Here is a 25,869-nt window from a genome sequence, read left to right as displayed (position 1 = left end):
CAAATCATATTGATTAAAATAGGAATTTCCCTTTCATTCCGGTGGGATTTATCAGCAGCTGGCATCTCTGTGGAGCGTGAACATTTTTCTCAATCTTCTTATGACACACAGAAAGTCAGTGTTGGTCTGCGATGCTCAGGCTATACCCAAGGCTTCAAATGACAGCTAACGAAAGCCTAATTCATATTGTTTCTTCCCTAGAGTTTTTTATTTCAGTCAGCACACAGGAAAGTGGACTGAGATGAAGTCAGGCTATGAGCAAGGGAATGAATGGCTAGAAAAGCCCACAGTCTTTCAGATTTTCTTTGATTATTATGTCTGTTACTGCATCAAATACAAACTTGACATTCTGGGTGTCCGTGGCACATGTCAAGTGAGAATAAATCTCTTTATCTTCTTTCCTTATGTTCAACTCTAGAAATTGTTTCTTGATGCAATTTCCAGCATCTTCAAATGTATTTAGTCCTAGTGGAAAGAACAGTAAAAGAAAGAGAAGACACATTTCAACTGGTACTTCCTCACAGCTGCTAAGAAACAAGAATTCTTTTTTTCCCTTTTTTTCTTTCTTTTCTTTTTTTCTAAAGGGAATTAACTTCATGCATTAGGTATGAAAATTTTGTATCTAAACTGCCCACGTAAATTTAAATTTCAATGCCTAACCAGAAGCCCTCATTTCTGAAGTGAAATGCTCCTGAGTAAGTCAGTGTGAAACAGTTAAGGACCTGAGAGAGAGCAGAAAGTGAGAGAAACAGAAGAAAAAAGGAGCATAAATTCAAAGGGAATCAGGCAGATAGCAGACAAAGTTGTTGGGAAGTACGAAAATGAAGAGATAAAGAAATGAAGATGGAAAAAGGGAAAAATTCAGATGCTTTATTCAGTCATAATTTCTTCACGCAGCTTTTCTGCCTTTCGGTGGTGCTCCTTTAGAACAACAGCAGGTGTGAACACTGGTGCGGCAGACTCGCTATAGGTCTGGAGCAGGATGAGACTCCTGGAGGCAGGCTGCTGCTGAGAGCCCTCGCTGGCTCCCGTCCTGTCTGAAGCCTCAGGCAGTGTGAAGTGGCGTAGCTCCACTGAGTCTAGCACATAATGTTTAATTATCCCAGTAAAGCACTGAGCAATTTTGGGTTGCTGTGTTGATGTGTCCTGAGAAAGGGAGTGGAGGACCTGGTTTTCAGGAAGTGCACAGAACCCGTCTTCTAATAATAATATTGCTTTAAGTATGCTTCATTCTGGACATTCCCTGTCCCAAATACATTAGGTTAATACTAAAATACCAACAGATTTTGGGTTTTCTCTGGCACTTTCTGACATAGCCTCATATATTCTCTTGCATCAGCTGGGAACAGCTGCTGGGTTTTATTTCCAGTAGACAGTACTGTGACATACAAAAAGAGGCCGACTTCCTTTATGGAGTGGATTTTCAAAATAGGGACAAAAAACTTGGATTCAGTTATGGTGTGTTTGAGTGATAAGCCACCGACTTGTACTGAAATATTGGCTGGGTTCATCACACCACGCTTCAGTCATCTGAAACTTCTAGTTCTCTCAGCTTCCTCTACTACCGCCAATGGAGAGAGATAAGCATCTCCAGAGAGAGGTGACCCCACCCTAGGATAAGCATCATGAGTAGGTGAGACGAATTGGATTCTGGCCATGTCTGTCCCATACTATTCTTTTGAGAGAAAGGCTAGATGCTTAGATAAGATGCTTAGCATTTAAACGGTTATATATAGGTGACCTGAGTCAAAGTTTCAGTCTTTAATGCATGGCCTACGCTAATCATCTGAATGTATTTTTTTCTGAAAACCCCAAACTTACCATTATATTCAGGAAAGCAGATATTCAGATGAACTTTTGTTATTTTCTCTTGAAAGAGGTCTTTTTTGTTTAGAAACAGCACAATGGAAGTGGCTGCAAAGCACTTGTGGTTGCAGATGCTGTTGAACAGCTGAAGGCTTTCATGCATTCTGTTCTGTTGAGATGCAAAAGGTAAACATGAGAGACTGACAAATCTCATCCCCATATGTCACTTTTACTGTAATGTTCTTTACTGGCAAGAACCAATACAGCATAATAGCCTTTAAACGGTTATCAGGCAACAGGAATAGTTCTGATATGCCATCAGAGAGTACATTAAAACTTAGCAGCAAAAAGGGTTGTTTGTCTCTTCTGACTCACCACTTCTTTATCTTCCACCAGAACCATGTCATAGGCACTGAGTGCAGCACAGAATATGATGCAAGTAACTCCCTCAAAGCAATGAATCCACTTTTTTCTCTCTGATTGCTGTCCACCCACATCAAACATCCTTTGCAGAAAAAATAACATATGTACAATGTAAAGCACTAACTAATAAGGACGTAGGCATGCTGTTGATGTGCAGAGTGCAACTGGAGATGAATGACAATCAAATATCCAGCTTTTCCAAATATTGGTCTGTTTCTATCCCAACAGATCAAGTAGTACTATATATTATTTATGGCTTGGTAGTGGGCATAAAATGAAACGTAAAGGCTTGAATACCTGCATATAGGAAAGCATATGGGTGGCACTCCCATGTTGAGGAAGTGGGGCTCTGCATAAGAGCTGAGTGCAGGACTAAGCCCTGCAGGCAAGGATTTATTCAGGACAGAGTTCATACGTGAAACATTGGCGGAAGACCCTCAAATCCACAGTCATTTGTTACTTCATAGTTTTGCTTGCAGTGAACTGACACATTGATCAGTAAGGCGTATGACTGGAAGCCGGTCATGGGTTGACCCAGTGGTTATGTTTAATTGGCTAGTGTAGATCTATATTTAGTCATCTATTCATTGCCCTGGCGCGATCGCTTCGCTAGCTGTATAACGCAGCCTGCGTCTGCGTGGGGGGGTCTCTGCCCTATCAATCTCATTAGTTGCTCTTTGAGCAGCAATTCATGGGGAGCAGGAATCCCTTCATTTGTAGAGAGGAAAATGTGGGGCTGTCCTCCTCTGCATTAATTTCCTTCAGTCTTTGCCAGAAATTACTACCTTTGGGTAGTCATATGAACATTTTATGGACTCTTTATATGGGGTCCAAAGCCAACTGAGCATACCTAGCTGGGACCTAGTTAGGGCCCTAGTTAGGGCCCAACTGAGATGGAGCTGTCGTCAAAGCTACCATTGTTCTGCTTAGCACCAACTTTCAAAATTCCCACTTACATTTGCAGTTCTTCAGTGATAAGGGATAGGGCTTTCTTTTCACTATTTTTCTGACATAAAAGGTGCCAGACTTGAACATTTTTCAAGTGCATTAGAAAGGAGAAAAAACATGTAAAAAATTAAATTTACCCTTCCCTTACTTTTTCTGTTTCCTCGTGTGCATGACTTTTCCCCGTGCTGCCTGTTGTTGTACTTAAAACTGTATAAAACCTAATCCCCTGTTGCATTATCCCTTCCTTCAAGAAAATGCTCTGGATGTATCTCCTGCAGTATCTGAAAATGAAACACAACTCGATTTTTATAACAATGAAAATACTGGGATTCAGTATGAAAAAATCACGTCAGTAATAAACAGAACAAGAATAATTTGTTACTGAAACACCATTTTTTGCAGTATATTGATCCTCTCTTTTTTCCACCATCAGCAATGCAGCTGATGGAAACAAAGGTTATTGTTTACATTTTTCATCCTGCTTCGAAGAAATGAAACCTCTCCCAATGCTCGTGATGAACTGTTTCTGCAGCTGAGGAATAATTAGAGAAAATTATTTTTTTCTAGTACATTTCATCTCTTTGTCTCATCATTGGGTGTCTATAAACGTGAATTATTAGGAAATCAGGAAGCTGTTGTGGAGCAAGATTTTGATAACAGTAACGGCATTCTTCCAAGCATATCTTCACTGAGTTCAGTGTGTCTACTGAAGAGTGAGGTGAGTATGAATAAAGCATCTTGACTTTTGGCTGCGATTAGTGCCCCAAAATCACCTGCCATTACGTGTCTTCCTTGATTTGTGGGGTGTAACTCTGAAATCAGGGTTATGGGGGCAAAAAAAGCTTCAAAATTTAGTCTGCAGTAAAGTTTCGCAAGCGTACATAATCATATGAATCTGTATTCACTTCCTGCAAGGTTTTAGCATATGGCCCTGTGAATATTCATAAGAAGTCAACTAAAATAGGACAAGATCAAGGCCCGAGGCAATGCTTATGGGCAGTTTTTGTTGTACTAACGTTAGTTTGCTTAGCTCTTCTTATGTCAGCCCAGAACTTAACATATGCACATGTAAAACTGAAGTCCCTCTGTGAGCGGTAGAAAATGTATTTCTGAGATGATCTTTTTCTTTTACCGAGACAGTCAAAGTTAGTCTTGAAAGCTCTGTATTTTCCCAACACTGCTCTTGGAAAACTTAGCTACAGATATGGGACTAGCTGATATGTATCACTTGTCCTAATGGTACATATAACGAGACCTGAAGACTAAAATAAAGCTTGCCTGATTTCAGTTGAACTCTCCCTAGCACATCAGTGGAAGCGATAGCAGGAGAAGACCTATGAAGATCAGACCTTCTTTTAAAAATATTTAAGTATGTTCTGAGCTCTGGAAATCAAAGTCAACATTAGTGAAATAAATTGAAGAGCACGAGAAAGCCAAATTACACTAAACCAGCAAAGTAACCACTAAGAAGATAGCAAATAACAAGACCTGTTGTCAGTGCAACTGTAATTCAGTTCCCTGGAGCAGTACTCGAATTTAGACTTTTACTGCACAGATACAAAATGTTTTCTGCCTCATTCAGTTCAGAGGGGGACAAGTGTTTAGTGAATGAGGCATCTGTTCATGTCTTCTTTTTATCCATGTATGGCTTGTGACCCCAAGTCTCATTTAAGTACATCAACCAAAACTCAGTCTGAATGTGGAAGTGTTCCTCTCTTTATAGATGTTTCTATGGTACTTATCAAACTAAGTGCAGAGTCATCAGAATCCCCCAGCTGTTTTGCATTGCTCTGGCGATGCCAAGTAGCAGTAACTAGCTGGTTAAGATGGATTTATAGCTGCTCTGCATCCCTATAGCAGCTCAAAACCCTCAGACTATTTTGTAGTGTTTTACCCTCATATTAAGTGCCTAAAACCACCAATGAATTTACTCACATAACACTACCGCGATGCATAGCAGAGAGGCTAAGTACAGTGGTTTTTTGTGTTTGTGGTGGCATTAGGAGCCTTCCTCTTGTTTACAGACACTCGGGTAACTTAATTCTCGGTTGTGTTGCATTTCAGTTGGACCTAGGCACCAATTCTGATATTCTAATGTCAGGACTGGTAGCATTCATCTCAAAGAGGGTTTGCATTCTGATGATTTCTTTCTCTGTCCTGGTTTTGTATTTATTTCTTACATAAACTGGGGTTGTAACTGAAGGTGCTCAGATTTCCAATGTACAAAGCTGTCTGGCAATATGTTAATCAGAGAAAAAGAAGATGGTGTTTATGGCATTACACCGTAGTGTTTGTGGGTAAGTGCTGAATTTTCATGAGTGATCGGTGCATTAATAGGTGATAATAATTTATTTGTAGGGCATCTACTTCAGAATCTTATTTTGTGTATGTAATCTCCGTTGTGTCAAAGCAGCTGTGTGGTAGCATAGATGGTTTGGGGGATGTTTAATTGACACATGAGGAGAAAAAAAGAAGCCCAATGAGAAATGTAAAAGTTATAATCCTGGTGCTTTATACATCTATGTCTACAGACAGTTTCTTGTCTAGACTACATTCCTCAGTATGCAGCCCAGCCTTTAAATTAAGAATTAAATGGAATTCATTCCATAGAGAAAAGCATTATAGAACACTGAAACTATCATAATTCATTCAAATACATTTTCATGTGGAATTAGATGTTTTTAATTGGTTCACCAAGCATAACAAAATCTGAAAGTGTCAATTATTTTCAGTCAAATTTCTCAGAGACATTATTTTCAACATTTTTTTTTCTGAACATTTTGCTTTTCATCTTAAATGAGCATGAAGGCATGCATGCTAATACTGAAATTTCCCATGCGACAGAAATTATTATTTTTTTGCCAACTGTAATGCATTCCAGTGTTAAGAGCAGTTATTTCTGTTCTCAAGAGAGTGAAAGGTTGAGAGTGCATGCAAATTAGTAGTCATCAAATGTTTTGCATGCTGTTAAGGACAACATTTAGGTAGGCAAATTTCATAAATGTCACAAACAATTATTCAAATGGCAGGATACAAATAATGCTTTGTAGACACTTACATATGTAAAAATGTCCTTTTAGAACCTGATATTCTGAGATCTCTTAACGGTCCATTATATGCTTAAAGTTGGAGTACTGGTACTAAAATGTCTTGCTTTTTTGGCTGTTCCAAAATATTAAGTAAGAGTGGATTCAAGGATATCACAGTGGGATTACCAATATTATAATAGGTCAACAACTTTGAAAGAAAACACTTAAGAAAGATAAAACCACAGAAAACTGTCAAATATGGCTTTTGTACCCGAAGTTCAAATCCTTGAAAGAAAACTGAGTCTCTATAATCCCAGTTGTTTTCACTCGGGAGTGCAAAACCTCTTGCTCACTAGGCACATGGTCCGGCATTGCTAACCTATCCAAATCGTTGGGGTAGCTAAGGAGGGTAAAAAGAAATGGTGATTGGTGAATTCAAAGGGTGAAGTGAACATTACGTAATCACTTCATATTGAGCCGCTTTTAAATATTTTATGTAAATTACACATTTAAATACAATACTATTGGTATATAATGGTATATATACAACCTAGATCCACAATCCAGAGCCTTTCTTTTTTTCTTTTTTTTTTTTCCTTGTATATAGAAGTGTAATTTAGTTGTATATAATAAACATCTTTCTGAGAATTTCAGTTCAGGAAAATCCTTATTTTCCTCAGGGATGCTAAAAAGCCACCTTGTCGGGAAAGAGGTTTTGTCCATTTGCTTTCAGCAAGTGGGAATTGCCACCACAGGGGAAGAACCACAAGCATCTTTCAGAAGCAGATTGACTAGAAGTTATCGCAGCCTATCAGACCTGTTGTAACAGTATTTTCCTTCCTAAGTGAAAGGGAGGGCGTAATATTTTGGAGGAATTTGCATGTAGGGGCTGTTTTCCCTTCAGACCTATCAGTTTACAAGAGGAAGGTACCTGATAATTTAAAAAATATATATTTTGTAATCAAAACCAGAAGCTTCAATGAAGCTGAGGACCCCCTAGGCCAGTATTCTCACAACCGCCTGGGAAAGAGTGGATTATCTGGTTTTATGTCTGGCATACAGAGAGAAAATCTGCATGAAATGAGAATCCAAACCAGATCTTTGAAGCCTGTTCTTGTCCTACCACCAACCCTTCTCCTGTCTCTTCCAGGGGCACGCAGCTTTCTCAAGATGGCTGGACAGAGCCTATGAATCCTACTGGCTGGTCTAGGAATCTGTAAAGAGGTTACGAATTAACAAAAGGAAAAGAAGAGGTGATGTCTGGGTAGCTTCCTACCTTTTAACTACTAATATTAAAATAAAGAACAAAGCCAAAAGCAAGAAACCACATGCAATAGTTGAAGCATTTTCAAGCTTTCAGTGTCCCAGTTGGCACCTTTCCATTTGTAGCCTCTTGTCTCTGACCAACAAAACACAGTCTCTCTAATGTTTATTAGGCTTCGTGCCTTTTTTTTTTTCTTCTCTAACACAAAGTCTGCCCAGCATGAAGTTCTTCTGTTCAGTTTAACCAGGCAACTACCAAAACAAACCTCACAGCTCATCATTCTTGTCTGCAATATTTAATATAACTGTAAGTAAAAAAATAAAATAAATTTTAAAAAAGCTAGAATCTTCCATATGGAGATTTGTAAGTAATGCTTGGAAATGGGATTTTCTTATTTTAAGTTGAATAGACTGAATCGACTCAGCAAGGAATGCTGAAGTTGATCTGAGTAATTAAATGTTTGCCCATTATTTGAGTCCAGGAAACAATCTGTTTTTAAAAAAAATGCAATATAGCTCTGGTTCTCTGAGTAGGGCCTGAGGCAAACTAATCTCAGCTCACCTTTGTGGAAGGCAGAGACAAAAGACATTTTGCAATTGATAAAGCGTGTAAGCACTAAAATAAACACTTGTATATACAATTCATTTTGAAGATCTGATAGTTCTTAGTCACAAATACCTAAATTCAACACAGCCAGTTGTAATTGCTTAAAAAATTAGACCAAGTTAATTATCTAGTTAATGGAGCAAGAGAGGCATCTTCAGATTCTTCCTAGAGCTGTGGGCAGCTCCAAGGGGACACTCTGCAGGCCGGCTCTCCACTGGCAAAAGAGGGAACACAAACTAGTAGGTTAGTCTAAATGCCTGATCTTTCCTTGGCTTGAATTAGGTGACACAAATCCTACCCTGAGAGGCAAATGACTGAGCAAGCAAGAAGCACCATGTATTACTGGTAGCTATCCAATGACATTTAAGGTCACGATTTATAATCCTGATTTTGCCCCTTCCTTACGCATCACTCCATCTTAAAACAGGATTAATTCCAGGTGAGTCTAAGGAAGAAATTCCAGCCAAATTTGACATACAGGGGATTTTCTATTATTCAGAAGATCTAATCTTTTTCCAATTAAAATACACAGGGGAGAGGCAGTGATCAAACTTCATTAGCATGAATTAATAATGAAAAGACTCAGAGAAGATAACCTCAGAAAGTCAGAGTTTACATAGTATAAATCAATACTCTGTGTAGGAGCTGATTCACAGGAGCTGAGAAACAGGGGTTTGGTTTTAAAAGAAATTGAAATGTAACATTAGATGGTTGATTGACTCTAGCTGGTTTTGACCTGATCATTAGAAGCCCAGCAGCAAGGGCAAAAATTAAGTTGATTTTAGTGGTTCAGGGCCAAAGTCTAGATTTTCAGAAGCATCAGGTACTGAAAGACGAAGACAGAGGATTAGCGGGATTTTTGGAAGTGTTCAAGCAGATGAAAAACATATCACTGTTGTTTTTAATGTAATTCTAGCAATAAATAATGATTATTGGCTCCTTTACAGTCTGTACTAGCTCCCTTAAATACTGAAACCTGTTGCAGGTTAAAACATGACACAGCCCATAACACTGAGAGGGAACTACTTTAGACTGTCCTATCTTCTTTTTAGGCAACAAAACCTAATCTGCCAGGCATAGTGTACACACTAGAATGTTAGCTGGTAAACAGGTAATTTTTTTTTTTTCTGCATTAGGTTTTTTGTTGTTTTTTTGTTTTTTTTTTAAATTTCAAGAAGTGTTTTGCCTTTTAAGAATGATGACTGACCTGTTACAGTCTTTTAGTGCTGGGAACTGCAGTGTGGCCTGTCAGAAAGGATATGTTAGGCAACAAAAGATTGCTCTGTACTGTTCCTATAGAAATACAAGGCTGCCATAAAATACTGCCAAATCAGGCACAGATCAACACAGGCAATATTTTCTTTGTTTAGGTATCTTGCAGAAAGATCTTAATTCTTGTTTTGAAGATATAAAGAGATGAAGAATTTTTAATATTTTCGTGTATTAATACTTTCTACTATCTACAATTAGTGAGCTATTACTGCCTTCAGTTTGCCTGGCTCCTGGCCCAGACTTGGATCATGCCTTTCCCTGCTGAGCAGAAGGGACGCCTAACACCTTGTGAGGTTTCACCTTGCAGGTGCCCTCAGCCTGTAGGAGGACCTGCAGGAGCAGAGAAACCTCCAGCTGCAGATCTTGGAAGATGGACCTCAGCTGGAACAACCCTCTGCCCGAGGTCTAGAGTCAGACTTAATGCACTCTAGGCAAACTCCGGCCCAGGTGACATCTCCCTTCTGGGTCTTGTGTGAGCTTAGGGAGAAGACAGCAGAGCAGGACCACTCTAGCCTGCAAGAATAGCTGTAGAAGCAACCAAACCAGAGACTCCTGAAAAGTCTAAGCTTACTGACTACATCTAAGCTAGGAGATGTACCCCAGCTGAATGGTGACCCTTCGTGGAGTCGGAGCTGAGCAGCCCTAGTCCCCTGCGTATCTGCCTGCCACCTCCCAGGCTGCGGAAAGGGAACTGGGGCCATCAGGTTGGAGAGCAGCTGCAGCACCACGAGCCAAGACCAGCTGGATGCTGAGACAGTAATGGCCTGGGGAGCACCCGTCCGTACGGCCAGATTAGTTTACAGGAAAGTTTTTATAGTTTTCTCCAGACTTAAGATTAGCCGCTTGAAATGTATACGTTCAAAGTACAATTCTAGGTAAAACCTAAGCTGTTTCAATTCACCTTTTCCCTCATTTTGCCAATCTTAGAATTACCTAGAGAAAGAGTAGACCTTTTTTTTTTTTACAGTTTAAACAAACTCACAGAAACAAGTTGTTCCTTGCTTTCAATTGTTTCCTTCAGTTAAACGTTTCTAATATATTTTAAACATTAGCAAAAAGCCTAATTCTTTTTCAGGTTAATGAGCAATAATTTTCATAGGCTATTCTGCACGTGAGGAAGAGTTCTTGTCGCAAGCCTTCCTACGCTGCCTGTTCTGGTACTAGCCAGCTGTTCAGCACCTGCAGCCGGTGTCACCTACTAGGCTGCCGAGTCATTGAGCTGGTACTCCGCTGCCCTTGCGAAGCAGGCCTGGGTCCCGCCGTCGCTCCACAGTTGTTTGATGATTTCAACCAATTCGGAAGACATGTCGCCATCCTCCAGAGTTGTTGCCATGGCACACAGCTTCCTTTCATCTTCCTAAAGAGAAATTGCAGTAAATATTGTGCAAGCGCACTGTGCCTCTCCACCTCCTTGAAGACGTGCTTTGTTTACAATGAGTTGCAGGGGCAAAATTTCTCATTTTCACTGATTTTTCCAGGTAGCTGTACTCGCCTGTGCATGTAAGCATCCTTTTACAAGCTCACTTCCCTTTAGTTAGTGCCAAGGTTAGACTTAAATCATGATACACAGACTTTTCCTCTTTTTATTGTTTTGTTTTGTTCATACAAGGGCTCAGTTTCATCTTACCATCGATGCTCACAAAAGGTCCAACTTGGAAGGAAGGCTTTATTGTAAGAGAGAGTAGTGGGGTATCAAAAACTAAATTAAAAAGGATATTTAAAGCTTAAACATATTATAACTATATCAAAGCAGAAATATATAGCTAAATATATATTTGAATGTATTTGGAAAAAAAAAAATTTCTAGCTTTTGGCCACCGTGAGAAATGTGGCAAAGTTAATATAACTAGTGAATGCATTTCCCATATGTTTTTTTTTTATTTGGGGAAGAAGAAACCTGTAACTGAATAAAATCCCAAATATTTTAAACGTATTATTCTGTAATTTCTTCCTTTTGCAGTCAATCAAAAAAGACTTCAAGTAATCTATTTCATTAAAAATCTTTCTTTTTCGTGGTTAACAGCTTAGGAATGTACTGTAAATAAAGAGCATGATTAAAATAGGGTCATTTGATACACTGTCACAGCAGTGGATAATTATAGAAAATATTTCCTTCCTAGCCGTATAAGTAGACAACTGAAGTGACTTGCAGTCAATAGTTGCAAAAGTATAAATGGATTCTGACAGACAGTGTTTTGGCAGGGAGTATGTTTTATTCCAAAAATAGAAAACATCTTCACAATAATTTGTAACAAATTTATTTTAGGAATGTACTATATCTTTATGTTTCAATAGAAATTGCAGTTTATGGAAACTCTGTAAAAGTCAGAGACTCATAAAAAATAAAGCACTGCAGGTTTTCTAAAATATTGGAGAAATTGACTTAGCATGGAGAAAAAGAACAAAAAGGGCAAAATAACCACTAGAGAATTGCCTTCATTTGAAAGAGGAAGGAGGACAGCCATACAGTTGCCCTTCTACATTAAACAGCACTGGCTCCGTTTACACCCCCATCTTCTCGCTCGGTGCCAGGATCAGCAGAACTGAGTCATGCTTTCTCATGTGTGCCCCTCATTTGCCTCCAGGGCTGCTCTCCAGGGCGCACACTTGTTCAGCTTCAAGATAAGAGTTGGAATGTTCTCTCCTTCAAGATATCACATATCATTTAATGATTATAGCTATGTTGGATTTGTTGGCTGAATAGCCTACAATGAGAAGTCTTGAGCTCAGAGCTTCCAGGTGTACGGGAAATGTTCATTGATTATTATGCAAAAGTTGGCAACTGTGGATTTTGATGCTTACGTAAAAAAGGAAGATAGCAGCAGATTATCATAACCCTGATTTATATAATGTTTTGTTTCTCTCTGGCATTAGACAGACTTCAGATGATTTTCATATTAAAAATAGATTGCAATGGTGCTTTAGGAAGAAAAAAATACCTCTCTCCCCAGAACAGATGTTGTTCAAAATTATGTGCTGAGGCGCTTTCAGGATCACTAAGAGGTATTTGCAGGCAGTCCTGGAACACGGATAAACCCATTGCTTTCGGGCCCAAAATAAGCCCAGTCTTTGGGCTAGATAACTGTAAGCAGCTAAACCTGGACTAGAACACAGCAAGAACAAAGTTCAGCTGAAATCAAAGCTTATATCAAAACAACTCAAGCTCATAAATGGCTTATGATTTTACAGAATATATAAGCTAAGTTTGTTTTTGGAAGAAAAGGCAATGTTTAGTGGCGATTCAAATAAATGTGACCAAAATTTCTGTTTTCTTTAAAACTCACATCCAGGTTGCTCTTATGTGGTTCTGGGGGAAAAGAAGGCAGGCACTGGAAATATTTTGTACAGGTGTATTCAACTGTATTCCTAGAGGCCTGTTCTGCCAAGGACAGTAAGAGTGGGCTTACTGTACTATAAATGATAAACTTACAAAAGCTGTATTTTCTGCATTTCGTTATATGTAATGCTAAGGAATGAACTGGGCTTTTTAACAAAAACTTTCAATTCCCAGTTCCCCAGGCTGTGAAATCCCTTGAAAATAATGTCTGTGAAACTGGCATAGGTGATAGATGATGAGTGAACATGTATAAACCTCTCAAAGTCTGGCAGCGCTGAGAAAAGAGGCTGAAGTACAGGGGCACAGGCCCCTGTAGCTCAATTACAGATGGCAAACAGAGTCTGGACCACGTAGTGGATGTTAGAGGCTGAGCCAGGACCTGTGGCCAGGTGCTGCAAGGTCCAGCTGTCTTAGGCCATGTAGACTGGTCGATGGGTCCTTATGCAGTACACGTGTCTACCACAATTGAGGAGACGGGCCAAGCTGCAGCACATTCACATGGGCCTATTTTCTGCGTGCTGCTTTTGGGCACCGTTACATTTGTTTGAATGACTGGCGTTCATGGACCCTTAAAAGAATACAGGAAGAAAACATTTAGTTTCTATTTTGTCAAGTGACTGTATGAGCTTTAGTAACCTCTGAAGCATTTGTTTATCATTTTTTAGGTCAAAGTACCACATGTCATTACAATGAAATGTAGACTTCTGGAACAAGAAAAGCTCTTTCAGATAAGCAGATGTAATTCCCTCTAAGATAAACCTCTAGGGAACTTGCAGAATTTGCCAAAACTGGAACCAGCTGATATTCTGACAGGCCTTTGAGACATTCTCAGCAAGTCTGAATTACAGGCAATAGACTAAATCATTACACTGAGAAGAAAAGTACGTGTTTGTCCTTTACTTCTATCCCTGAAAATTCAGCGTGATTGCCAGAAGGTAGCAGGTCTTCTTACTGTGGCTTTTCCTCTGTGTGCTTGTGCATAGGATTGCTGACCGTGTCAGGAAGGTCAGACTCCGCTTCTCCGCAGTGCCAATGCGCCAGTGCGGCATCCGTACAACGGGGAGGTCTCTGCGCCAGGAGCAATGCCAAACTGAAATATTCCCAACATGTCTAGATGACCCTTCCTTACATGGCTGAGCCTCAAGGTTTGTTCATAAAAGGGAAATATTTATTACATTTCCCAATAGCAATAAATAAGTGACTAAACAGCTAAGAAAAGGTTCTTTTTTTTCTTTCTTATGTCTTTGCAAGTTGAACATTTCTTTTGTAACAAACAGAATGGCAGTTTATGCAAAGGTTAGACCTCAGGCATCAGTCTTGGGAAAATAAAAATAAGTAAGGACATCTGGTGACATATAACTCAAGCAGTACTTAGTTTCCACTGTCATAAAGCAAATACTGAACCCTCTTTGTTCTACTAGTCTCTACTATTACATTACAAAAAAATTGTATTCTAATGCCTATTTCAAGAGAAAGGTTGTCATACTCACAATTCTAGCTGGGTTTTCATAACTGATTCCTAACTTAGTCATTGCTTTCATGATAGACAGGATAGACTGCACTGCGTTACTGTAAATGACAGGTCTGAACTCCATGCGTTCCTGGTAGGTGAAACCATCTTTATGGATGATCCTGGTGCAAAAATAGAAAACAAAAGGTTTATGGGATGCATTAAAAAAAAAGAAAGTAGTGAAAAGCTGGATCAGATGCGTGAGAAAGAACTGGATCCATCTGGCCCTGGGAAAGGATTTATCAATGCTTGATCTGCCTGTTCTGCTGGAACAGGTAAACAGCAGTTTCTGCAACTACGTGAGGTTAAATTTATGAGCTAGGTTTTGACTTCGCAGTCTGAGTGAATAGGTATTGTTTTTTTGCTTTGTGGGTCAACGTAAGATAATGTATGAATCCAGAACAAGACCCAGACCCATTCCTGTGTATACAGGGCAAGATGCATAGCTGTACTTAGATCCCAAATCTTTTATTATTGGATCTACAATGTTAGTCATGGGCTGTCACATTGCTTGTTTAATCATTCTCATTTTTATCCAGAATCTTACCTAGAGTAGAAAAATTATTGCAGAAAATATTTCTACACCGTGAGGTACTTCCTCCCTCATCTTTAATATTTCTTTGTACATCAGTTACAATTTCTAGTTATTGAAAGGTGTTACTGTTATTATCTACAGGCTTTGGGGACATACATGTTACTCCAGAATATTTGGCCTGTATTCCAGAGGGCAAAGAACCTTAGCAGTCAAATTCAATTAATCTAATTCTGACAGAGGGATTATAATTTCATAATCCTCCTTGACTGGAGAATGGCATGTGTTAAAAGTTCTCCAAAATCAGTGTGCAGATTATATCATGTCTCAGAGACATCTTTTTCCATAAGTTGTGAAAAAGGATGAAAACTTCACCCATTTTGGTGTAGCGTACTCTCAATGAACAGACACCAAACTGCTTTGGCTGCTGCTGGAACCAAGGGTCATTCTTCCTCACCTCAGTTGTTCAGAGATGAAGGCCAGGTTATTTAAATAAATAATTTCTGGGGTTTGGGGTTTGTTTTATTTTCCCTGCCTCTTGCCAGAGATACAGTCTGGACAGAGCTATGCAAGGAGAAAGGGGTGATGTGAAAGGATCTGACAGGTAGCCCAGAATGAGTATAGGTGTGTGTCTTGGGGAGACTTTCCCTTCAAGGGGAGAAGTCAGCCCTGTCAGAAAATAATTCGCTCACGCGCGCACAAAACCCAGATCACAATTGAATGTGTCTTAACATCTCTCTGACTTATGGATGTCAGAAAATTCAAAAGTTGCATTCTTGTGTCTGTAGGGATAGCATCTGTAGGAAGAAAGGGTTGTCTAAATGTTTCCCCAATCACTGCTAGACCAGGCAAACCTGTAAACTCTGTTTGAAGCTTCGATTTTTTGAATGCTGTTTTCAGCATGAATTCAAGCGAATCTGCAAGATTCAAAGGAATCCTATTGAACTTGGGAGAAAGAAAAAGGGGATCTGTGTTATGCAGTCTGGCATACTAGGGAACCCTTTTTTGCCATCCTCTGAAATATCCATGTGTGCCTGTGTCAAAACAGTGATTTGAATGAAATAACAAGAATTGAGGCTTATTCGCTTGGTGGAGTCTAATGTAGCTCCGTGATAGTGCACTGGATAGTCTGGATTGCTGCTTGGTGACGGCCTGAGCACCGTCCTGTTTGTGAAGTGCCATGGAGCCCAGAGCTCCCCACTGGTGTGGGTGCCCTCCCTTAATGGGTCAGATCAGCTTTTACAGGAAATAATTTCAGCTGCCATCAATGTTGAACCTTGCACTGGTACTTCAGCATATTCCTCTCACTCTTACCCTTACTACCTGTGAAAGCAGCAGCTTTTCTATAAATAATGGAATGAAATATATGAATACAACTCAAACCCCATGAAGTACATGAACTTGGTTTAACTACTTTGTGTGTCTCACAGCGGTGCCCGTAACAGGATTTCTGGAAAAGATGGATGTTTTGCCTGTGGCTGCAAAAATCTGGGATGAGGGAGAAGGAAAGGCCCTAACACAGTGCAGAGATGGCTATTTTATATGTTGTTTTCATGCTTTTCCTTTGAAGAACAAAGGGAGAAAGAAAATATGAGAGTCTGAAATAAAACTAGGTTCTGTAATTACAGAAAGAAAACTTGTTTTTGCTTGAGGTTTTTCATGGTTTTTGCTGTTTGGTTGTTTTGGGTTTTTTTTAAATAATATATTTATGTCCTCTGGCAGAAGGTACATTAGCCAGCCTGTTAAATCAGTAGTGAATTTTGCTGCTTTTCTTAAAGGTCTGTCATTCTTAAGGAAGGATGGTAAAACAGGCTGACATCTTGTATGGCCAGAAGGAGCATTTTAGCAAATGGAAAATTTTGTTCCCTGATCCTCCTTGAAAAAATAAACAACTTTTAAAAAATAAATGCAGGATGCTGAAGGCATGAGGTGTTAGGCTACCAGTCATAATATCTAAATTATGTTTCTATTGGAAGAAAAAAGTTAGTCTCTTGTTTTTTTTCACGCAAGGAGGGCTTCTCACCAGCTAGGTGGAGTTGATTCAATCTCAACAGGCATGATGAGTTACTAAATATTTTGTTTCCTCCTTTTCCTTTGCTGAATTATTTGTAGTAGGTTTGTACTGCTAACTTAGGGCATAGCACAGAAATACTCAACTTGGTTTTAAAAAAGTTAGATCACACATTGGAAATGATCTAGTCAGAAGCACAGAGCTCCAGAGAAGCTTATATTTTTTTTCCTTTTTAGTTACCCCTCATAACCATTCTAGCCTTTTTAGGGCCTTGCAGCATATCTATATTTTGAGCATCAGAAAAGATTGTGCAAAGCTTAGTGGAAGGATTGAACTTTGATTGAAATAGTCTGGAAAGAATGAGGTTTATGAATTAGAAAATTATATTAATAGGAATAGAATTACCCTGATTTTGATGGAAAATTGTATTTTCAGCAAAATTATTTCTTTTGTAAGCAGCTATCAGTCTTCTCTAGAAAATGTTATGCTTCACTGAGAAAATTAATAACTGATTTTTTTTCCTGAAAAATTTCCCTTTTAGAAAAAAAAAAGTGCTTTGTTGTGACAGAATGATGACTTTTATATGAAAAATGATAATTTTCATGAACAGTTTTCTTGTAAAATAATTCATATTTGTGATCAGGTTGACGGCTCATAAATGCAAGGGCTTTAAAGACAACTCTCAGCTTTGCAGTTTTTTTGCTACCTCCTCGATGCTGTTAAGGGCTATCAGCCTTCTTAAAGTGCTCAATTCAGAGGAACATCTTTAATCTGCTTCTACTTGTGGAAGCTTTCAGCACGATACATTTCAATGGTTTGCTGAAGGAGGGTCTCCTGATTGGAACTCAAAACAGAAATAAAATCATCCACCATTTAACTGGAACAAAAAAGTTAGCAAAGTATTTGATGGATGGTTCTGAATCTGTCTTATTACAAAATGAGCTGCTTAAATAGTAGAAAATTGCTCTTATGACATAACATTTTTTACTTCACTCTTTAAAATGCATTGGTGAATATACGAAATAGTTAGGAGAACATAAATTCGGAAGAGTATTACTGATTTCTTTAAAACAGTCTGCTTGATTTTTACACAGGAAGAGATTGATGCTTACAAAGTGGGGTCATGTCTAAACAGTTGCAATTCCTGTGTAATTTTTTTCTGCTCTAGGAAGCAGACCTGGACACTGTCTGTGAAAATAAGACTAGATACAACAGCAATATTTTAGCAGGTTACACAGTGAAGGAGGATTTTTGCAGCCTGTGTAAGTATGATCTCTCAAACTCAGCTGGATTATCTATTTAAACCAGATACATGATTAGTATTTTGGCTACCCTTAAATGAATAACATGAATTAATTTAGTTTTAGCCTGTTTTACTATATGTGAAAATATTGTGATAGTAAATTATAAATGGAGACACACACACACAGATTTGACCTTCCTCTGAAGCCAGGGGAAATAAAGCTACTGACTTCAATCTGTGTGGAACCATGTGCATTTTGAACAAACATCTACAAGTATTCTTGTAGTAGATTTATGGTGCAGTCACAAGATCTTCCTAACCAGATACTCAGTCCAAATTTGAACAGGGATTTCTGCATTTGAGCTTGTTTTTTCCCAGCTTGATTACTGTATGAAAACTTTTTGGGGTGATACTTTCCATGCTAAAAGCAGTTCTCATGACTGTCCCTACCCATGCTGGATGATGGGTAGCAGCTGCTCACTGTGTAGGCTGGCGGCTAAATATGTTCTCACCTGGCCTGTGGGAGACCTGAGAACAATCTTTCTGACCTCTGGCTGGAGCTGGAATAAGTCTGTGGAGACCAAGAATGATCTACAGAGCACAGTTTGGGAAAAAAAAACCAACAAAACTTTGCGCTATTATACAATGTGAATGCTTCAGTATTTTCTCTTGCAATACAGTGAAATCAAATGAAATTAATAAGGACCAAATTAAAATTGAACAAAGGGAGATGATTCACATCATATGTAATTAAACTGTGGAATGACTTGCCGTAGAATATTATCGATGTTCTCAGTTTACATTGGTTCAAAAAAGATTCAGGAGAAACGTAGCCATGAATTAACTGAGGGCTATTAAACACAGTGATATCGTCTCTGGTTCAGGATGGTGCCTGAGTCGCAGATCATCAGATACTATCAGGGTGTCTAGCGCGAGTATTACTGTGTGTTTGCTTGTCTGGTTTGATGATCTGGAAACATTCTTCATTAGCTACTGCAGGAGACAGGACTAGGCTAGGCGGATCTGCCATGGCTGGTTGTCTTACACATTCGTGTTCTCACTACAGTACTGTAACTCCTACCAAAGCCGATGAAGAAGCTTCCCTGGTCTTCACTGAGGAGTTGGACCAGTGCATGATTTGATCAGACAGATCTGATATTACCAATCCAGCTGTGTGTCTTAGTCACTTTGTATTTTTCTTTATGTGGTTGAATGAGAACTTGATTTGAATGATGTTTCTTTGCATTTTATTCAAATAAGCATAAATACTGTAATAAGACATTTGCTAGATAGCTTATACTACAAATACCAGATTCAACAACTGATATGAATATTCATATACTTACTTCATTTGCTTTACAATAGTGCTCTTTCCTGACTCTCCAGCACCTGCAGAAGGGGAATGTTAAGAAGATGTGATTGATACATGATAAGTAGCAAGTATTAAAAATAGCTCTCTGCAATACAGAATTTTGTATCTATGAAGAGACATACAGATGTTTTAGATCCCCATTGTACTAATTATAACCCTCCCTAGTGTCCATTCAGACTTAAAAAGAATGAAATCTTGGTACGGATTCTGAATTCTGAAAAGGAAAGGGATATTTGAAAAGACAGGAACATTCAGTCAATTAAGAGAAATATATAGACTCTTTAATTATCAAGTAAATAAAATATGGGTCATATTTTGATTTCATCTCTGGCAGATGGTGTCGTGGTTTAACCTCAGTCGGCAACTGAGCACCACGCAGCCACTCGCTCACTCCCCCCACAGTGGGATGGGGGAGAGAATTGGAAGGGTAAAATGAGAAAACTCATGGGTTGAGATAAAGACAGTTTAATAGGTAAAGCAAAAGCCGTGCACACAAGTAAAGCAAAACAAGGAATTCATTCACTCCTTCCCATGGGCAGGCAGGTGTTCAGCCATCTCCAGGAAAGCACCCACCCCGCTTTCCATCCTTTGATATAACACACAGATATCATTCCCTTAGTCTATGGACCACCCTTGTGGAATGTCTGTAAAATGTCCAGAAATGTCCATGAAATATCCATTGAGTTCATTTAGTCCGTGACTTTGGGCTCCATCTGTGATGGTGGTCACTCAGGACAGGAGAGGTGGTGTGTTGCATGGAGTTACTGGGCACCAAAGCCAGCTCAGGTCAGGTTACTGCTGCACTTGCACTGCTTCTTGTAAGGCTTGTCCTCCACTGGTTCGGGTGGTTCCTGCTATAGTAATTCCCATAACATGCAACTCAAATCATGGGTTACAACAATTTAAAGTTATTTCCCTTACAGTCTCCACCCCTGGTCCCTTTGGGTCAGGTTATAGGGTTTAACATTGCAATGAACTCCTTCCCTTGCTCCTAGCCTGGCTAGCAACAAGGGGTTCCTGCTATAGTAATTCCTATAACATGCAACTCAAATCATGGGTTACAACAATTTAAAGGTGTTTCCATTACAATCTCCACCCCTGGTCCCTTCGGATCAAACCATAGGGTTTAACATTGCAATGAACTCCTCCCCTTGCCCCTGCTCTGGCTTGGACTTATCCACAGACTGCAGTCCCTTAGGGCTGTACCTGCTCCAAGTGGAGCCTTATCTATGAGCCACAGTCTCTCCAGGGATACACCTGCTGTGGCATAGACTTATCCACAGTCACTTTGAGATGCACCTGTTCCAACATGGTCTTCTTCATGGGCCACAATGTCTTCAGAGATATACCTGCTCCAGCGTGGTCTTACTCACAGCCACCGTCCCTTCAGAAGTAAACCTGCTGTAGCACAAACGTAACCGCGGCCACAGACGCTTCGAGATGTACCTGCTCTGGCATGGGCTTATCCACGGCCACAGACGCTTTGGGGTGTCCTGCTCCCGCATGGACTCATCCACAGGTCACAGTCCCTTCGACTCGAGTTCACACTGGAGTTCCAGCCTGTCCAGTACAGCAGCACAGAAACAGCAGGGATGCCCTGGCCATCTGCCAGCCCAGGCACATCGCCATTGCTGTTATCAAAATGTTCCCAGGCACAGTAGAATATGATGATAAGATGTACTGCAGTACAGCAGTACAGCAAGCAGTGAAAGCAAAAATCAGCCACTAACGAGCATTAGACTCTAATATACAGTAAGGCAAGCAAGCCCCATGGCAAGCACAGGAGCCTGCCAATTAATAGCTAAACAGCTATAACAGGTATAAATTCGATCTAGCACATTCCAATCAAACCTGTCATTATCTCGAACCCTTTGAGCCCCACGTTGGGCACCAAAGAGGACTGTCGTGGTTTAACCTCAGTTGGCAACTGAGCACCACGCAGCCGCTCGCTCACTCCCCCCACAGTGGGATGGGGGAGAGAATCGGAAGGGTAAAAGTGAGAAAACTCATGGGTTGAGATAAAGGCAGTTTAATAGGTAAAGCAAAAGCTGCACACGCAAGCAAAGCAAAACAAGGAATTCATCCACTCCTTCCCATGGGCAGGCAGGTGTTCAGCCATCTCCAGGAAAGCAGGGCTCCATCACGCGTAACAGTTACTTGGGAAGACAAACGCCATCACTCCAAACGTCCCCCCCTTCCTTCTTCTTCCCCCAGCTTTATGTACTGAGCATGACGTCACATGGTATGGAATGTCCCTTTGGCCAGTTGGGGTCAGCTGTCCTGGCTGTGCCCCCTCCCAGCTTCTTGTGCACCTCCAGCCTTCTCAGTCGGTAGAGCATGGGAAGCTGAAAAGTCCTTGGCTAGTGTAAGCACTGCTTAGCAACAACTAAAACATCAGTGAGTTATCACATTATTCTCACCCTAAATCCAAACCCAGCACTGTACCAGCTACTAGGAAGGAAATTAACTCTATCCCTGCCGAAACCAGGACAGATGGGCAGAAAGACATGAACAAACTACAGCTTCTGACAGTGTCCCGTTCATTACATGATTTGTAGCTGCCCATTTAATATGCATCATGACCGTTTGTAAGCAAAACCAGACGGTTCCATGCCCTTTAGCCAGCATCTTTGAGCAACTGGAAAAACAGAGCGTGGAGACTTGCATGTGGTCTAGCTCATGATGCAGAGGCAGCACATGAGCAAATGTCTTGACACTGGTGTTTTGCCAGTTCCTCTGCCCCGTGGTCTTCTGCTATGAAGTGATGCGGCTGGAAGTGGGAAACCTGCAGAGCAGTGCCACAGACCCAGCTTGGGAACGATTCTGCAGGAAATCCCCACAGCTGGCGGGGAGGTACAGGCATTTGCTTGCACAGCCAGTTGCAGAACTAGGGCATAGGTTTGGTCAGATTATGTACGATTAATTTGCCCTTCTTATCTCATGCAAAGTGAGTAATCACAATGCAAACCTTCTCCATTGGAAATCGGTGCCAGTGACTATCATCTTAACTTTTGTCAGTGAGAGTGGTCACGCTTGGCAAGAACTGCCAAATGAGCCAGATTTTGAAAGTACCTGAAGAGAGGATTTAATTTTGGCTGTGAATCCATGGGACAGGATTCATGACTGCTTTTCTCTTTGCAGATTATCATTTACCTCACTGGACGGTGTCAAATACTTTTGACAAAAGAGGAAATCTGGGGCATAGCTATTTTAACTGAGGGCTTCTCAGTGAATGGAACAAACTGATCACAGACTTTCCAAACAGATTTTGTAAAACTAATAACATTTAAATGACAGGGATTAATTTACTCAAATGAATCACAACGGACAGTAAACCATATGCAAAGCATTTTCTAAAGCCCATGATGTGAATGGCAGAAAGTGCAAGAGAAAAATGAGCCTATGCAAAATGGGCTGATGCTGCCATCTGCCACAGTTTGGAAAAAATGCAAATTTGCCATAGATCATCTATTATCCCTTCAATGCCCTTCTGAAGAACTTGGTAAAGCCCTGTCAGCAAGGTGGTGTTTGCTATACTTTTTGTAGGGAAGAGAGCAGGCTGTGCTGAGAATTCATATATTCACCTCATGGAAAGATGCCAGGAAACATTATATAGAAATGAACCTCTCTTCCAGATCTGAAAGGCAAAGTTAAAATAGAGTGGGAGGCATAATTTATATCTTTTGGGTGCATTTTTCTACCTCTGCTCATCTTTAATTTATGATCCAGTAATGCCTTTATCTAAACAACAGATGACTCTCAGACTTTGGCTTCACTCTGGAGTACCGTGTTAGTTGTAGCAGCATTTGCACCCCAGGAAATGGGTCAGAAACAATTTACTTTGCACCTGCTTCCTTTCTTCCTTCCCCCTCCTGTGCAGCCTGCAGGGCCCCAGGATGGGAGAGTAGGGACAGGGCTGCGTTTCCACCCACCGCAGTAGCCTTCCGCTTGCAGAAACAGCAAGAGAGCGTCATGATAGCCCTTACGTGACTGCATGGGGATCTGAAGGCAGCTTGCCTTTAGGAGGCAGTGAAAAGGTCAATTATAATCAGGCCCAGGTTTTCTGAATGAAAGATGAGAACTTAGGCTAAACTTAGTCCTGTCTTGAAGCTTGGAAAGTTTAATTGCCTTTTGAAAAACTCTCTGTCACTGCGAAGATTTATTGCTCAGCCTGATAGGGACCAGGGATAATATGCCATAGCCTGTATTTTGCATTTCACGTGTTTAAGAATTCACTTTTTCAAATTTACCTCTGATTTCTCTACCTCTATTTGGATGCCAAATTTCCTTGAGATGGATAAAGGCACAGAAAATAAAGGCACAGGAATCTCGGTCAATGGTTGAAACTCTGGCCCCGCTCCTGGGAGCTGAAAGATGTCCCCGCTGCCAGTAAGGTCGATGGAAGTTTGCTCCCATGCTTCTTCCCAGAGATCACTTTCACCACGCCCTGGGGCATGCCACATCCACCTTCAGTGTGGTGCCATACACACAGCAGTCTGGCAGACTGTGACCTGCCTCTCTTCTTGTTTTGGATGTTTCAAACTGCACCCCCCCACTTCCCAAGCCCTTTACGTTTCTAGGCACGCTGGGGCTGCAGAGGAGACTCAAGAAGTGCCGTGCAGCGTGGCTGCAGGCACCGAGCTGCAAAGGAGCCAGCAGCCTGACGTGAACTGCCCCGCTGCTCGGGGACTGCCTCACCTCTTCTCTGCAGGCCACCAAGGCATATAGACAGAGCAGAAATAGAGAAAAAACTGGAGGCGGCTTGAAAGCCGGTGAGAATCTCTCGAATTCAAAGGAGAACAGAACCCAGGACCTCAGCTGCAACTTGACATTACTGGTTTTTTCTAAGCAGAATTTGTTTGAATAGTTGTGGAAACTGGGGAGAGTACAAGCCTCTTTCAAGGTCAGCATCTGCTGAGCTGTTGAAGAAGGTTCTTTTTATATATTAAGCTGCTTTTGTGTCTCAAAGCAAGAGCTATTATCTCTTTACAATTATTATTTATGCTGAAGTAAACGTTTGGTTTAGGAAAGTTTCCAGAAGTAAAGGCAAGAAAATTAAAAAGCCTGCTGCCTGAATATTTTGTTTGAAACCTGTCACAAGAGCCACTGACAATGACACAAACCAGCAAAAAGCAGGAAAATAAAATCTTCAAATTAAAATCAGAAAAATTTTCACGCCTCTGCCTGAGCCTTGTCTGTGCCATTCAGAGCTCTGGAAACTGTGAACTAGAGTGGAAATTGTATCTTTCTGGTCCTTTTACCAAACTGGACAAACTTTTTCCATGGGAGAAAGAAACTAGAGAAAAGATCTAAGATCTAAGCCTTTTGAGGGAATAAGGTCCTTAAATGCTGCCCCACCCCCAAGAAAAGAAAATCGGTGTATTCCAGTCAATAGGATTATTGGGCCATCTTTGTGCTCAGAGTCTTTCCTTCCATTGTTCCAGTGCAGGTGTTAGTAACAGGAACTTTAACCTGACTTCAGTACTACAGTAACTCATTAATTTAACTGGTTTTGAATGTCTATACTATAAACTTCTACATTCAGACTACTTATCAGAGACCTCTTATAGTCAGTGGAGAAAAATATTTGCTACTAAAACTGAAACAAACAAACAGCTTCAATTTTTGTCACCCTGAAGCAGATGTTTAAATTAAATTGGGTGAGTCGTGCCCTAAAAGTATTTCTCAGTAAAGTGAGCTGAGGATGACCAGCTCAAATGAGGGTGAGTTTTGTCCTGCCACTGAAAACTGTAGACATGGAGTAGTACTTTGAAAAGAACTAAGTTCAAAGTTTAATGATTATTTAAACTGCAACTAAGTTCTTATTTCTGTGAAACATCACTGTGAGCATCAGCTGTTTTGGCCACATTTCAAATGTGCGCTGTACTTTGCACACAAATAAATTACGGGCTGGCCTCCTACAAAGTATATAAACTGCCTGTGATGTGGTAGGCAAGATATGGCCCTGATACAAAGCAAATAAAACTTTCACCTTGGAGTTTGTTCCAGACTCATAAAGCAATCTGATTTTTTGGCAGTATAAATATATAGAGGCTAGGTTTGTGGACAAGGTGGGGGGGTGGGATGACCTTGACAACGTAGGAACGCCTGGCACAGATGACTTAACCCTCCTGGCTCCTGGACAACTTGTGAAGAACAGCAGAAAGTGGCACAATTTTCCACCTCCCCCAGTTTATATGTGCAGTTTTTATGTGCATGTCCTATAAACTTTAACTTATCACCTCAACACAGATAATGTGTTTGCCCAGATCATGGAATTTAACATAAACAACTGTGGTGTCTTTGGTTTCTGGATATAATTTCATTTTTGTCAAGGGACCTACTGGAGGATGCAGAGAGACCAGACTAGATATTAAATAATCCTCTCAGGAAATGGTCAGAAAACTTTTTTTTTTTTTACATTTTAAGGGTAAGAGCATAATGATCACACTGAAAAACTTATGATATACATATCCATTTCTTTCTGAGTATTTTCTACCAATCTGCCTACTGCAA

The 25,869-nt window shown here is 40.3% G+C and overlaps 1 protein-coding gene across 1 annotated transcript in view; it reads right to left on the bottom strand.

Moving 5' to 3' along the window:
- Window positions 1-274: 274 nt before the first annotated feature.
- GNAT3 (G protein subunit alpha transducin 3) overlaps window positions 275-25,869 on the bottom strand; it is a 28,093-nt gene continuing 2,498 nt past the window's right edge. The window contains exons 2-8 of the mRNA XM_076328623.1: window positions 19,328-19,370; window positions 14,176-14,317; window positions 10,548-10,705; window positions 6,478-6,606; window positions 2,182-2,311; window positions 1,822-1,975; window positions 275-465 (exon numbers count right to left, since the gene is read on the bottom strand). Coding sequence (XP_076184738.1) covers window positions 275-465; window positions 1,822-1,975; window positions 2,182-2,311; window positions 6,478-6,606; window positions 10,548-10,705; window positions 14,176-14,317; window positions 19,328-19,370 — 947 coding nt within the window. The remainder of the gene's footprint in view (window positions 466-1,821; window positions 1,976-2,181; window positions 2,312-6,477; window positions 6,607-10,547; window positions 10,706-14,175; window positions 14,318-19,327; window positions 19,371-25,869) is intronic.

The sequence above is a fragment of the Aptenodytes patagonicus genome, chromosome 1, assembly GCF_965638725.1.
Source record: "Aptenodytes patagonicus chromosome 1, bAptPat1.pri.cur, whole genome shotgun sequence".
NCBI classification, from domain to species: Eukaryota; Metazoa; Chordata; class Aves; order Sphenisciformes; family Spheniscidae; genus Aptenodytes; species Aptenodytes patagonicus.
The sequence above is the reverse complement of the archived record's forward strand: the minus strand, read 5'-3'. Positions and strand labels throughout refer to the sequence as shown.